A 14,162-nucleotide genomic window follows, 5' to 3' on the forward strand; every position below is an offset into this window, starting at 1 on the left:
TCCCCAAACTTCAGCGTCCACATACACATACCAAAGCTACAATTAATATCAAAATTTATTTGAGTAGCAACAAATTGTATTCGATTACCAGGATATTCACACGTTTACCCGTTCATACATTTTGTAATATAGCTTATGTTAGGAATGAGAAATAATGAGATTTGCTACAAGGTTTTATATTGAAGCCAGAGGCTACATAATCAGTACAGTAAGAATGCTAGAAAATATCACACCACCACCTACAATCAAATGTCGTAGTGAAAGTTCAAAAAAAAAAAAAAAAAAAAAAAAAGTAACCATAAAGAAACAAACCTCTTTGATTCAATAGCATTTTTAACAACGTAAATTCAGTTAAGGACCTTAAGGTACACTGGTACATAGGGAGGATTGCAGTGCACATGGATTTTGAGTGGAAAAGAACAAAAAAAAAAAAAAAAAGGGCAGACACCAGCAACATTCACTCCGCACTTACTTGTGTCTATCTGACAAAAACAAATGCACTTTAACCATGTGTTATTCTAGAACATAAAATTAGTGTTATGGGGTTTGAATGAGTAGAAAATGCTTCGCTTGGCAACCTAGTGGAGTATCTAGGAAGGTCAGCAATTCCATCCATTTTTGCACATTACCATTGCTCCACATTGACCAAATAGTCCTCTATGGTTTCATTATCGTCATCGTCCTCCCACCATGGATCTTCTGATTCCACTCCTGCATCTTCTTCCAGAATGTTCCCTGTCTCATCCTGTATTGGTTCAGCAAGCCTGGTGGCTAGAGACTGCCGCGTTTGTGGTGGGGTTTTAGTGGGCTTAGTACCTTTCCCCCCTGTCCAGTGTGGCACCTTGGCGCGCAGCCTACGCCTCTCCTGCTGGCGGCGTTGGCGAGCCTGGCGTCGCTCCTTCTGCCGTGCGTACTGGAAGCGCTGCAGGAAGAGGTCGCGTGCGTACTCGTACAGCTCCACATCCCAGGCGTTGAGTTCACGGATGCGCTGCTGTTTCTCGGATGCCACGTCGACGCTGGCGGCCCGTGTGCCATTGAGCTGTGTGAACGGTGCGATGAAGGCCAGGCGGAAGGTACGCTCAAACAAGTACTGCGTCTTGCGTTGGTACTCGGTCAGGCCAAAGAAAGCCATGCGTCTGAGGTTGCGCTTGGCACTTTCTAGTAACACGGCGCCACGCTGCTGCTCACTCATGACTGAACCATTGTAGCAGCCCACGAGGCTCAGGTCGGCCAGCATGCGAGTCTGACGATTGTTGGCCAAGTTGTAGGGGCACGCCATGAACTCGGTGAGCGAGCAACCTGACCAGTCATCACCCGTATAGCAGCTGGGAAGCTCTGCCAGAGTCGGCGCCCGGCCATCGCACACATGCAGTGAGGCTTTCCATGTGGCACCACGTTGCACGTGACGCCACTCGCTCAGGTAGCGGGACACCGGATCCCGCAGGATCGTGATGTAGTAATAATTCCTGTTGGGAGGGAGAGAAAGAAGAAATTAATAATAATAATATAATATAGATTTCCATCATGCATATTGCTGTCAGTGTAGATTAAATCTTGGGTTGGCCTTAGGAGTACAGGAATATCTTCAAGCTAGCTACTAGGCTTGTACAATATAATAATTAAATTATTTCTACACGATATTACACTGCCACAATATCCAGTGACTTTTACGACAATTATATTATTATACAGTTATGTTACTACAAGACCAGCCAGCCTTTATGCAGTTTAAGAATTCTACAGTTGAACACTGGAGTGCAGTAGTAGTAGTAATCACCACGCAAAAACACACAAAAAGAGCAATGTTTTTCTTCCCAAATAAATCAGGAGGTCAGCACATGAATATGCAATGTTATGTTCAGGTGTTTTGAACTCTCCAATATTAAATGAGGGTGTATCTCATGTACTCTCACTTTCTGTCAAGGTAAACAGAGAATATAGCAGAGTTCATTCATGTAGAATGAAGCCTCGTTCAATTCTATATTTTTATTTATCAGGGGCCAGATAACAAATTGCTCCTCACGAACTTCTATAAACAAACAAATAATCTCTGGTGACACCAAAAAAAGATTTACACATGTAGCCATTTTTCCCCAAAATGTAAACCAACATTTAGAAAGGAGGTGGGGAAAAAAATAAGTACATCCTTCCTACTTCTACAATCATTAAGAGAGAAATTAGCAGCCAGGTGTTACTAATGGAGAGAAGGGGCTTTTTTCCCCAGCCACCCTTCTGTGAAAGCCATACTTGTTTACTGACTGTCCGGTCATAAACAAACATTTAATGTGCTTAAAGTGGCCTGTAGGTCACAAGATGTAGTTCATGGGTTTTTCTTCATATCTTTGAGCATTAAACGGTCTGACGGTAGATTGGCAGCGATCTTGAAAGCTCTACATTTGTAAACAATCCTTCTCAGTGTAGAATGATGGATTTCAAGTTGTTTGGAGATGGCCTTATAACCCTTCCCAGATTGATGAGCAGCAACAGTTGCTTCTCTGAGGTCATGGCTGATCTCCTTTCTTCTTGGCAAGATGTGGACACACACCCGAGTGCTCCAGAACACACGACTGCCAAAAGTTCTCCTTTTATAGAGATAGCCACACTTCTTGATGATGAACTAATCGACAAAAAGAATATGGAGCACGACTTGGGTTTGGAAATTGCATCTGAACAAACTGAGGTGATGTCATTCCAACTGTGAAGCATGGTGGTGGAAGGGTGATGATTTGGGGTGTTTTGCAGCCACAGGACCTAGGAAACTTGCAGTCAGTGAGACAACGATGAACTCCACTTTATATCAGAATATTCCTGAGAAAAATTGAGGCCATCTGTCCAGCAGCTTAAGCTGGGCCGAATTTGGGTCACGCAACACTACAATTATCCCAAGCACACCAGCAAATCGACATCTGAATGGCTAAAGAAGAAAAAAGCAAGGTGAAGGAATGGCCAAGTCAAAGTCCAGACCTCAACCCCACCGAGATTCTGTGGGAATCTTAAGAGAGTGGTTCATAAATGAACGCCCTCAAACATCACTGAACTGAAGCAATGTTGTAAAGATGAGTGAGGCAAAATTTCTCCAAAACAATGCGAGAGACAAACTGACAGGAAAAGTTTACTTCACGTTATCGTCACTAAAGGTGGTTCTACATATTACAGAATTAAAGGGTGATTCTTTTTCCCACCTGGTTTCTGAATGCTGGCTTTTTTTTTGCAAAAAGATTACTGCATATTGAAATCTGTTGTGTTGGGTTTTTTTTTTTTTGTCATCTGAGGTTTGTTTGTTTTTTAGAATTTGGTGAGGACCACACAATTGTTATTTAGGTCCTGATAAATAAAAACCTGGAACTGAAGGAGGGTGCAGTTTCTTTTTCCAACAACTGTATGTCTGACTTGGCGAACATTAGATGCATAGAGACTTAACATCAGTTAATTATATTTATTAGGCAAGCCATCAGAAAATTGTGTCCAAACTCAAAAATTTTGCAGTTTTGACTATTTTCAGTCAAAATATTTTGGCGACATCACTAATAAAAAAAGAAAGAGAATAAAGAACAATAATTTGAACCTAAAAGGAGTAAATTGGTCTACCACAAAGTGGCATATTTGATCATTAGAAAGTGATTAAATACTGTTTTTCCCCCCCATGTGCTGGTCAGTGCTCAGAAACATTAAGTCATTTTAAGCAGCAGCAGAATATCAGAAAAAATGCCACCATTTGGACAACAAAAGTTGTTAAAGAAATATAATGGAAATGTACTGTTATGCAGAATCATATGCTTCCTGTTTACTGCAGAATCATCCAAAGATCCACCATCCAGCTTAGTTTTTACAATTACCACTGTCAGCAAGCAGTTCCTGACTACACGCCAACTTTGGCATTAGTTAGCTGAAGCTAGCTGTTCAAATACATTCCAAATCTAAACATATACAGTACCTTCCTTTAGGGGTTCCCTACAAATATAAATAGTGTCTTCCTAGGCTAGAACATGTTGGTGTCAAAGGGTACCTTTTTTTGCCAATTACCAGACAACTTGATTGACAGACATGAACCTTTTTGTCTTGATTGGCTGGACATGTGTGGCTCACACCCATCTTTAAGATCAGGTGAAAATGCTATCCTCATGATAGAAAGAGTTGATGCTCAGGCAAAGTGCACCAGCTAGTAGATACAGACATATTTAAGATCTTCCTGAGCAAGGTAGTCAGATCTGCATGCTTCAGCACCACCACAATCACTCCGGTCAACTTGCACAAGATACCATACAAGAAAAAGTGCTTTGAAAGGAGAGTCACAAGCCATATAAGGAGCAGATTTCCCACTATACAGCCCGCTCCAGTTACTATATACACCTAACCTTTCAACTGATGATTGAATATCACATCATTTGCCATTCCCTTGGCACCGACCCACCTGTATAAAAAAAAAAGATACTTATGTGAGAATGGGATTCATTGACTTCATATCTACTTAACTGTCCCACAGAAATCTACAGGTAAATTGAGTTTGCTAGGCCTGACCCTCAACATCTGTAACTGGATCTTGAACTGCTTAACGGAGAAATCTTCAGTCAGTACAACACCTCCAGCAGCATCACACCGAGTAATGCAGTCCCCCACGTGCTGTATGTGCCAAATCCACTGCTGTTCACACAGCTGACTCACAACCGTGCAGATCACATCATCCATCATGTCCTCAATCTCATCACCATTGTGAATTTAAGAGTGATGCAGCAGGTCAGGATGCTGTCTGAGAATTTTAATGTGCCATATGCAGAGGACAATGAGTAGATTTATTACTAATGCACATATGCACAAAAGTATGGCAACAAATAATTCAGTTCACCTGATTTAATTGACCTGTGATGCCTCATAATATCGCTGTATATCAGAATATAACCGCACTCTTGCTCATGCAGTTTTGCATAATTATCAACTCTCCAAAATTGGAATCCTCTACACAGTAAAATACCAACATACTAATGCTAGGGAGGGACAGACTTTTTGTTGTTGTTGTTGTAATATTTCAATATCCCCTTGCAACATCAGGAGACTGAATGGTTATAATACCTACATTTGACACCGATGGCTCAAATGGAGATCATTTATATACACCTAAATCGGAAGAAGAGTAAACCGGGTGATACCTGAATGAACTGGTTGCATAATCAAATCAAGTGGGTTTTTATCATCATTCCTCTACATAGCTTGTGTACTTTGAAACGAAATGACCTTTCGTGATCTGTTGAGTAATCAAGTACACAGAAGAACAAACACCATATAAAGCTTTGAATCCAAATACGGTTCATGCTAGAGTTGCAAGAGATGTTTTGATCCCATTTCCAATACTACATGGTGAAAAGTTCGATTCTATAAACATTTGAGCCTTTCAATGCTGCAGTGAAATAAGCCACCATCGATCTTACATTGTATTCTGCCTAGAGGCGATTTTCACTCGTCTGTTTTCAGCCATATCAAGCTGGCTGTAGTGTCGAAGCACTTCCATTTAAGTACCGTTTAAATCAACACTTGTAGAAGTCATGGAATTATGGGAGTTTTAGGATCGACGGATTGCGCCGCGACGGTTCGCATCACCTACGCTCTTTACTGGGAATCCGTTAGAAGAAAAGAAAAATGTGATCCTGCACACTGTTGTGAATTTGCACTTTGTGTAGTCTTGCATACTGTTATGTGTTCCTCCACCATGCTCCTGGAGAAATGACATTTCTTTCCAATGTATACGAGCTATATAGAGGAATGACGGTAAAAACCCACTTGACTTGACTATACTGTGTCTGGCCAGTATAAAGACAGTTACCGTCAGTGTAAAACCTCACACATGCCACAATATCATGATCGTAGTCTTTCTGTAAATAGATCAGTTGTACGTTAACGTGATCTTCATTTCTAGCTGTCCATAGAGACGCTTTTATCGTAGGAGACATTTTATTGAAGACACCAGCCTGAAAAAAAACAAAAAAACAGCGTGGCATGTGACAGTAGACTGAGATTTTTTAAAATCAGTTTTTGATCAGTTTCATAAGCCACCTGTGTGTGTCATGACACAAATACGCGTTAGTGCAGAAGTATAAACCAGGATTAACTCGGTTAGTTAAATGTGAAAAGTGGCTTGATCGGCAAGCGCATGGCTTGTTCATTAGGCTGTAGCAAATAAGAAGCACTCTGTGTTGCATTTTAACGTAAATATTCATATATTTATGTTATTTGTGCTATTTGATGGAGTTGATGGAAACTGGTCATGATGTGCAGACATACAGTATGTACTTGGGTGCTTTGGCTAGACTCTTTGGGGTAATGCTCAAATTTCTTCTCTCCCAGCTACAGCAACAACCCTGCTTTGTAGGAGCATATATGTATACTGGAGGGCCCATTTTCTAAATATTACATAGGGCCTCACAGACCCATGGGCTGCCCTGAGTGCACAGATAAAGAAAACGTGTGTATAAATTTACAGTGGGGGAAATAAGTATTGAACGCATCAACAGTTGTTCAGTAAATATATTTCCAATGAGGCTATTCACATGAAATGTTTAGAAGAATGAGAGAAAATCACACCTGAATACGGCTAATTCCTTCATACAGGAAGCATCTTGAAGCTGTCATTACAAACAAAGGCTTCTCCACTAAGTATTAAATTAATTTCAGTTAGCGTGTTCAATACTTTTTTCCTGTGTCATTCCACTTTATTACACATAACTTTATTTATGGACTTGAATGTTGTGAATTCTTTATATTTCCAGATCTCTTGAGTTAATACTGAAGTCTGGTGAAAATTTCATATGAATAGCCTCATTGGAAATATATTTACTGAAAAAAAATGTTGACGTGTTCATACTTATTTCCCCACTGTGTGTGTACATACACATACATATATACATATATATATATATATATATATATATATATATATATATATATATATATATTTTATTTGTGCACGGTTTGAAGTGATGTTTTTGAAGACGGGGAACAGACAACAACAAAAGCAGCATGCAAAAGATCCCTACACTGCAAAACAGCCAACACAAGCGTGAAATCTGGCCAATAAGCAACGTGACCTCGACGTACATTGTTGGCTAACGTCTGTAATTATGAACACATTTTATTGAGTGTTTAATTCTGGCAAACGATGAACTGCTTTTCCGGTGTAGTCACTCATCAAGGTCGTGACACAGTCACTAATTAAATTACTTACATTTCCGAAGCCAAAATTCAAAAGGAGTGTGATAAAATATTGCAGTTCAAAACAATGATGCGTTAAACAAGCCAAAGCGAAACCATAAGTTCATGTCACAAATTGATGCTGCTTAATGGTGCATGCATGGATCACGTCTCCCAGTCTCCTTGCTTTTACTTGCTGCTTGTACGCCGCTATTTTTAAGCGGCGTAACAGGACTGTTTGTGGTCGTACGGTATCGGGTACAGCAACTAACTGCGCTAAAAAATATATATTTTTGGTGTCTTTTGGAGAACTTATGGCATTCTTATGGAGTCCTGATTGATGCAGCACTAATGCTGCTTAGTTATTCAGTTAGATATTGAATTAACTAATTTAATTAGTTCTTTCCTGCAAAAGTATAGTTTTGGTATTGAGAATCACAATAAACCTGGTACTGGTGTCAAAATAAAAAAAATACAAAAAAAACTGGTAGTGTGACAATCTGAGATTATACACCGTTTATGTAAGGAACTAAGTAAGGAAACACATCGGGACATGCCGGTATAGGAAGGGGTGTTAGGATGGAACGAACACACAAAACAAAATGTACTGTAGTTTGTCATGTTACTGAGAAACTTCAAAAGTGCCAAGTCATTGTTGGACTCGTGTTAAAACCAAAAGCAACTGGGATAATATTCTTAATCAATATTAACTACTTGTTACACTGACAGAATTCAAGATTGTTTTTTTGTAGTGCCCAGTTGTAGTGCCCAGTTGCTGAGAAACTTCAAAGTGCCAAGTCATTGTTGGACTCGTGTTAAAACCAAAAGCAACTGGGATAATATTCTTAATCAATATTAACTACTTGTTACACTGACAGAATTCAAGATTGTTTTTTTGTAGTGCCCAGTTGTTTTCAGAATTAACAGAATCCATTTGAACTGGTGAAAACAATCTTTGCATGTAAACATGCCCAAGATTTCTAACACAGCAGTGTCCTCATTTGAGAGAGAGAGAGAAAAAAAGGGATCAATAGGAACAGTGTGGATAGCAAGGTCCATATAATATTTGTGCAACAAGACACACTGTTGGTTGCTTACAAACTAGTAGCCATTTAAATCTTCCACCTGCGTCTTTAGAATATGAAAATAAATGTAAATGTGCACGGATATAAACAGAATGGTTTTACATGTCTGACTCTAGTGTTCAACACATCACCTTTGAAGACTAAGCATGGATTTGGTGTATACTACTTATGAATAATGCAAGACTCCTTTCAATTCCTTGTGAAATGCAAAAGGCCCGTCATGCGACCGGAGCTGGCTTAATTCAATTAGTGATACCTTTACCCCCACTGCACATATTTTAGGATCAAGTTTAGGAGGTCTAACAAGTACATGAAAGAGGTTTCAGCAGGAGAATGCACGATTAGTCTAGAAAGTCTGGTGCTTCTGAAATGACGGTATTTATCAAACAGCCGCACTACATTCAAGCAAATATAAGAATGTGAAAGCACTGGACAAAGTTCCAGGAGTACTCCAGGAGTACAGATGTGCATATCTTCCTAACGGAGTTCAAATTTGCATAGAAGGAATTTTCTTTTATTTATCCTGAACAGAGTTGTGGCGGAGCTAGAACTCATCCTTACACCCGGGAACACTGGGCTCAAGGCAGGAAAACAACCTGGATGGGACACCAGGTCATCACAGGGCACCACACACACACACACACACACACACACACACACACACACACAGGGGCAATTTAGTGCAGCCAGTCCACCAACTGGTATGTTTTTGGGAGGAGAACCTTGAAGAAAGCCACAAAGACATGAAGAGTACAACCAAGGCCCTGTTTACACTAGTGTTTTCTTTTTAAATGCATAACTTTCGCTACGGTTACGTCTGTTGTCTACACTACTCCGAGACTTTTAGAAACGCCAAATACCCCGTTTTAGTTTGAAAACTCCGGACTCGCGTTTCACTGTAAACAGACGTGGCTTCCCACATTCGCTCCCTGATTGAGTCTTCTGGATCATTGCGTATCCTTCCCTGATTCGTCACGCCCCTACCATATGACCATTACGCTACCTTGATCGTATACACAACACCATGGAAACTGAACCGCAAGCTTTGCTGGCTTTGTTGTCATTCTTAGCAACCACTGTCCAGTTAAATTCTGTATTTTATAATACTGCCGCTGCCTACATGCGCAAGAGGCGAGCTATGATTAGAGAAATCGGCAACAAATCTCATTTCAAGCAGCGTAAGCCCTACATGGACCCCCGGTTTTGGACTAGCAACCAACTTCTGATCTTCACAACGCATGTTTGTGGAAGTGTATCATGGCAAGGAGATTCCTGAGGACCTCGGAAAGAGAGTTGTCGATGCTAATCGGGCTGGAAAAGGTTACAAAACCATCTCTAAAGAGTTTGGACTCCACCAATCCAGAGTCAGACAGATTGTGTACAAATGGAAGAAATTCAAGAGCATTGTTACACTCCCCAGCAATGGTCGACCAACAAAGATCACTCCAACAACAAGACTTGTAATTGTCTGCCAGATCAGAAAGGAACCCAGGGTAAATTCTAAGCAACTAAATGTTCATGAGTCCACCATCAGAAGAACACTGAACAACAATGGTGTGCATGGTAGGGCTGCAAGGAGAAAACCACTGCTCTCCAAAAAGAACACTGCTGCCGTCTGCAGTTTGCTAAAGATCACGTGGAAAAATAGAACTTCTTGGTTTAAATGAGAAGCGTTATGTTCGGAGAAAGAAAAACACTGCATTCCAGCATGAGAACTTTATCCCATCTGTGAAACATGGTGGTGGTCTCATGGTTTAGGCCTGTTTTGCTGCACCTGGGCCAGGACAACTTTCCATCATTGATGGAACAATGAATTCTGAATTACACCAGTGAATTCTACAGGAAAATATCAGGAAATGTGTCCATGAACTGAATCTCAAGAGAAAGTGGGTCATGCAGCAAGACAATGGCCTTAAGCACACAAGTTGTTCTGCCAAAGAATGGTTAAAGAAGATTAAAGTTAATGTTTTGGAATGGCCAAGTCAAAGTCCTTACCTTAATCCAATAGAAATGCTGTGGAAAGACCTGAAGCAAGCAATTCATGTGAGGAAACCCACCAACATCCCAGAGTTGAAGCTGTTCTGTACTGAGGAACGGGCTAAAATTCCTCCAAGCCGATATGCAGGACTGATCAACAGTGACCGGAAATGTTTAGCTGCAGTTATTGCTGCACAAGGGGGTCCCAAAAGATACTGAATGCAAAGGTTCACACAGAGGAGTGTACAAGTGTCTCCAACTGTGTCAGATTTTTTTTTTTTTTACAAGAGGAGGCTTGGTGCTGTTATTCTCTCCAGAGGATGCTTCATTATATACGAAATGTGGGGGCGTCGATCATTTTGAAAGCAGTACTTTGCAGAAAATAAAAGCAAAAATTAAGACATCTAGAAAATAAAACTAACCCATATTTAGGGCTGCAACAACTAGTCGCTAAAATTGACAATAATCGATGATTAAAATCATCGACAACGAATTTCATTATAGATTAGTCAGGTCTGTGACGTCACTTCACGAAGGTGAAAGACACGCATGAATGAAACGCATCTGGAAAACAGCGGAGGTCACAGAATGAGCTGCTGCAGGAAAAGCACACGATCGAGGTTGTCCAAAACATGAGAATGTTTAATATCACACACTTCAAACAAACTCGTAAGTGTATTAACGTGGCTCGTCGTGTCAGATACTGCGACAGACACGTGTGCCCTTTAACGTGTTCCAGACATGTTTTCTTCAGAGCAGAAATGACATTTTTACCTTTATATCCTTATCTGTAAACGTTAGAAACTCACGCCAGTATTGCATTTTACATAAAGGCTCGTCCTGACAGCGAGCGGGTCTCCGTTAAACGTCACTGAATGAGAGCGAGTCCACGCGTACGTGTCAATCAAACAGCGTGCGATAGAAAGGAAGCGCAATAACGCCGAATAAAATATCCATTTTGATCAAATACGTAGTTTGATGCGATATTTCGAAACCAAAGTAATTGTGTTTTTTTATGCGAGCAGTACCTAATGGGGTTAGAACATGTAATTGTATATAAATGTAATGTTTGAAGGACAACATCGGGCAGAATGTGAAATAACGATTTTTTTGTTGTTGTTGAAAAAAATAGAGAAAATAATTATTGGCCTTTGAATCCGACTAATTGAAGAAATAATCGACAGATCAATCGATTATCAAAATAATCGTTACTTGCAGCCCTACCCAGCTTCTTAGTGTTTAAGCTCTAGGCCTAGATATTGTTGTAACCAAACTTTAAAGGTCAACATAATGGCACAAAATCAGTATAATCCCTTTTTGAATAGACCTATGCAGGTGTTTAAGAAAATTATTTGTTACACTACTGAAAGGCAATATAGCAGGTTTGTAGGGTTTTCTTTTTGTTTGAGTACACACACACACACACACACACACACTTACTAGCATTTTAATGATCTCACACTCAGTTTTCCTCCCATCTGGCCCAGATATTTAGAGCGGTTTGGCCAGCCCTGGTCTAAAGAGTGAATAGATGTTATAATAGACCTCCTGTGGTTTGAGTTATCTAAAGAAAGGCGAGTCCCAGAGCGTTGTCAACGACCTCTTGGTGGCCTTTGTGTCTTGGCGCATCTGGTTTCCCTGTGGATTTTCTCACTGAATAATAGTGCAGGTAGAAAACAATGTGAAGCAGGAGGAGCGCTCAGTTCCATCAAGATTAGTAGTCGGACAATAGAGCTATAGAGATAGAGAGTTAACAAGGCAAATGTTTTCCAAATGATTAGAAGTGTGTGTGTGTGTGTGAAAGAGATCAATAAAACTGGAACAGAAGTGATGCACATGTCTTCCTCACCTTGGGTTTTTGCGGGTTTGAGAAGCGTCTCGGTTGTTCATCTTGGACGGGACGCAGTTGGTGAGCTCGGTCCAGTCGGCGTGCAGTCCGCAGCTCCAGCCGGTGGAAAAGCGCGAGAAGAGCCATGTTTCCTTCTTCCCGGGGCGTAAGCACGTGCACTTCTTCTGACCGACGTGACACTCACACGGGCGCTCGAGCTGAATGTTGCGGACGAGGTGGCGGCCGAACGTGGTGCCGCCGGTCTTCTGGATGTGCAGGAACACGATCACGTCGTCGCCCTTGATGTTGAAGTCGACGACGCGGTCCAGGTCTTGCGGAGTGAAATTGAACCGCGGCACGAATCGCGCCAGAGCCCCGTCTTCCGCCACGTACGGATCACCATCACGGCCGTCGCTTCTGCCACGCAGCTCGGAGAACGAGCCCAAGTGGAGCAGCTGGCACTCGGAGCCCGGACACACGTACTGCAACACAATGACGCCGAACAGCAGCAGCATGAGCACGCCGAGCAGCACACGACTGTAGCTGGACTTCTCATCCATCTTCTCGTTGGAAAATGGGAAGCATTACTCACTCAGACAGGTGTCTTTCTTACCCCCTTTACCACCCTGCCTTGTTTACCCTCTTTACCACCCTGCCTCGCTTACCCCCCTTACCGTCCTGCCTCTCTTACTCCCTTTACCACCCTGCCTCTCTTACTCCCTTTCCCACCCTGCCTCTCTTACTCCCTTTCCCACCCTGCCTCGCTTACCTCCTTACCGTCCTGCCTCGCTTATCCCCTTTACCACCCTGCCTCGCTTACTCCCTTTACCACCCTGCCTCGCTTACCCCCCTTACTGTCCTGCCTCTCTTATCCCCTTTACCAACCTGCCTCGTTTACTCCCTTTACCACCCTGCCTTGCTTATCCCCTTTACCACCCTACCTCGCTTATCCCCTTTACCACCCTGCCTCGCTTACACCCCTTACCGTCCTCCCTCTCTTATCCCCTTTACCACCCTGCCTCGCTTACACCCCTTACCGTCCTCCCTCTCTTATCCCCTTTACCACCCTGCCTCGCTTACCCCCTTACCGTCCTCCCTCTCTTATCCCCTTTACCACACTGTCTCGCTTACTCTCTTACCCCTTTCTGCCCTGCCTCGCTTCTTGCTTCTTCCTTGTTGTCCTCTGAAGGCTTTGATGCTCAACAACTAACCGAGACTGGTTTGGCAGCTTTACCGCACAGAAACCACCGCACAGCGGCGACGGAGCTGCTCTCTATCGCTGCTCTCTATCACTCCTCCTCTATCACACCTCTTCTATCACTCCTTCTCTATCGCTCTCCCGGCGCCAGTTCCCAGCCTTATCACACACTCAGAAGCTCAGAGTTCCCATTTTAAACCGATCATTAGCGTTATTAAGATCCTCGAGCGTTGAAGACTTCCACTACGGTTTCGTACAATTCGACTCCGACCTCCTTTTTTTCCCAGCAGAACTTGCGTTTGTGTTTTTGTCGCTTCGCTTTTCCAAATTAAAAGTCCTTCTACAGCGCCTGTAAACACCCAGTCCTCTACGCCACAAGGGTTTGTTTTTCTATTTCACTACGTCTCTCTCCTCACCTCTCGTCTAACTTTCCCGCGAGGCATTAAATCTAGTTTATGAGATCCTAATGAGTGTTCACGATTCCCCCTTTTTCTTTTTTTTTTAATAAAATAGTTTATTTTGGTTTATTTGTGGTCTTCTCTAAAGTAAACATGCCCATTGTGCTTTTTTTATTATTAGAAACCTGGTGTTACTTAATATAGTTAATTACTTGATGAAATAATAATAATAATTTTAAAAAACACGCTTTGATATTGATTTTTTTTTTTAAAAAATCGGAAACAGGGTGAATTCAGACCATTTCTGAACTTCCACCTTGTCTAAGTTTTCTTACTATTAATAGATAGATAGATAGATAGATAGATAGATAGATAGGTAGGTGCTTGAGAGTTTGTGAATTTTGTACATTTCTGCATAAATATGACCTAAAACACCATCAGATTTACACACAAGTCTTCAAAGTAGATGAAGAGAACCCAATTAAACAAATGAGACA

At 41.6% G+C, this 14,162-nt stretch overlaps 1 protein-coding gene across 1 annotated transcript; it reads right to left on the reverse strand.

Moving 5' to 3' along the window:
* Positions 1 to 264: 264 nt before the first annotated feature.
* hs6st2 (heparan sulfate 6-O-sulfotransferase 2) lies at positions 265 to 13,747 on the reverse strand. The gene is made up of 2 exons (XM_053630790.1): positions 12,091 to 13,747; positions 265 to 1,466 (listed from the first exon to the last, which is right to left on the reverse strand). The coding sequence occupies exons 1-2, from the start codon at positions 12,627 to 12,629 to the stop codon at positions 626 to 628; spliced, it is 1,380 nt and encodes a 459-aa protein (XP_053486765.1). The 5' UTR covers positions 12,630 to 13,747; the 3' UTR covers positions 265 to 625.
* Between the last annotated feature and the right edge of the window lie 415 nt (positions 13,748 to 14,162).

Source organism: Ictalurus furcatus, chromosome 8, assembly GCF_023375685.1.
Source record: "Ictalurus furcatus strain D&B chromosome 8, Billie_1.0, whole genome shotgun sequence".
Classification (NCBI taxonomy): Eukaryota; Metazoa; Chordata; class Actinopteri; order Siluriformes; family Ictaluridae; genus Ictalurus; species Ictalurus furcatus.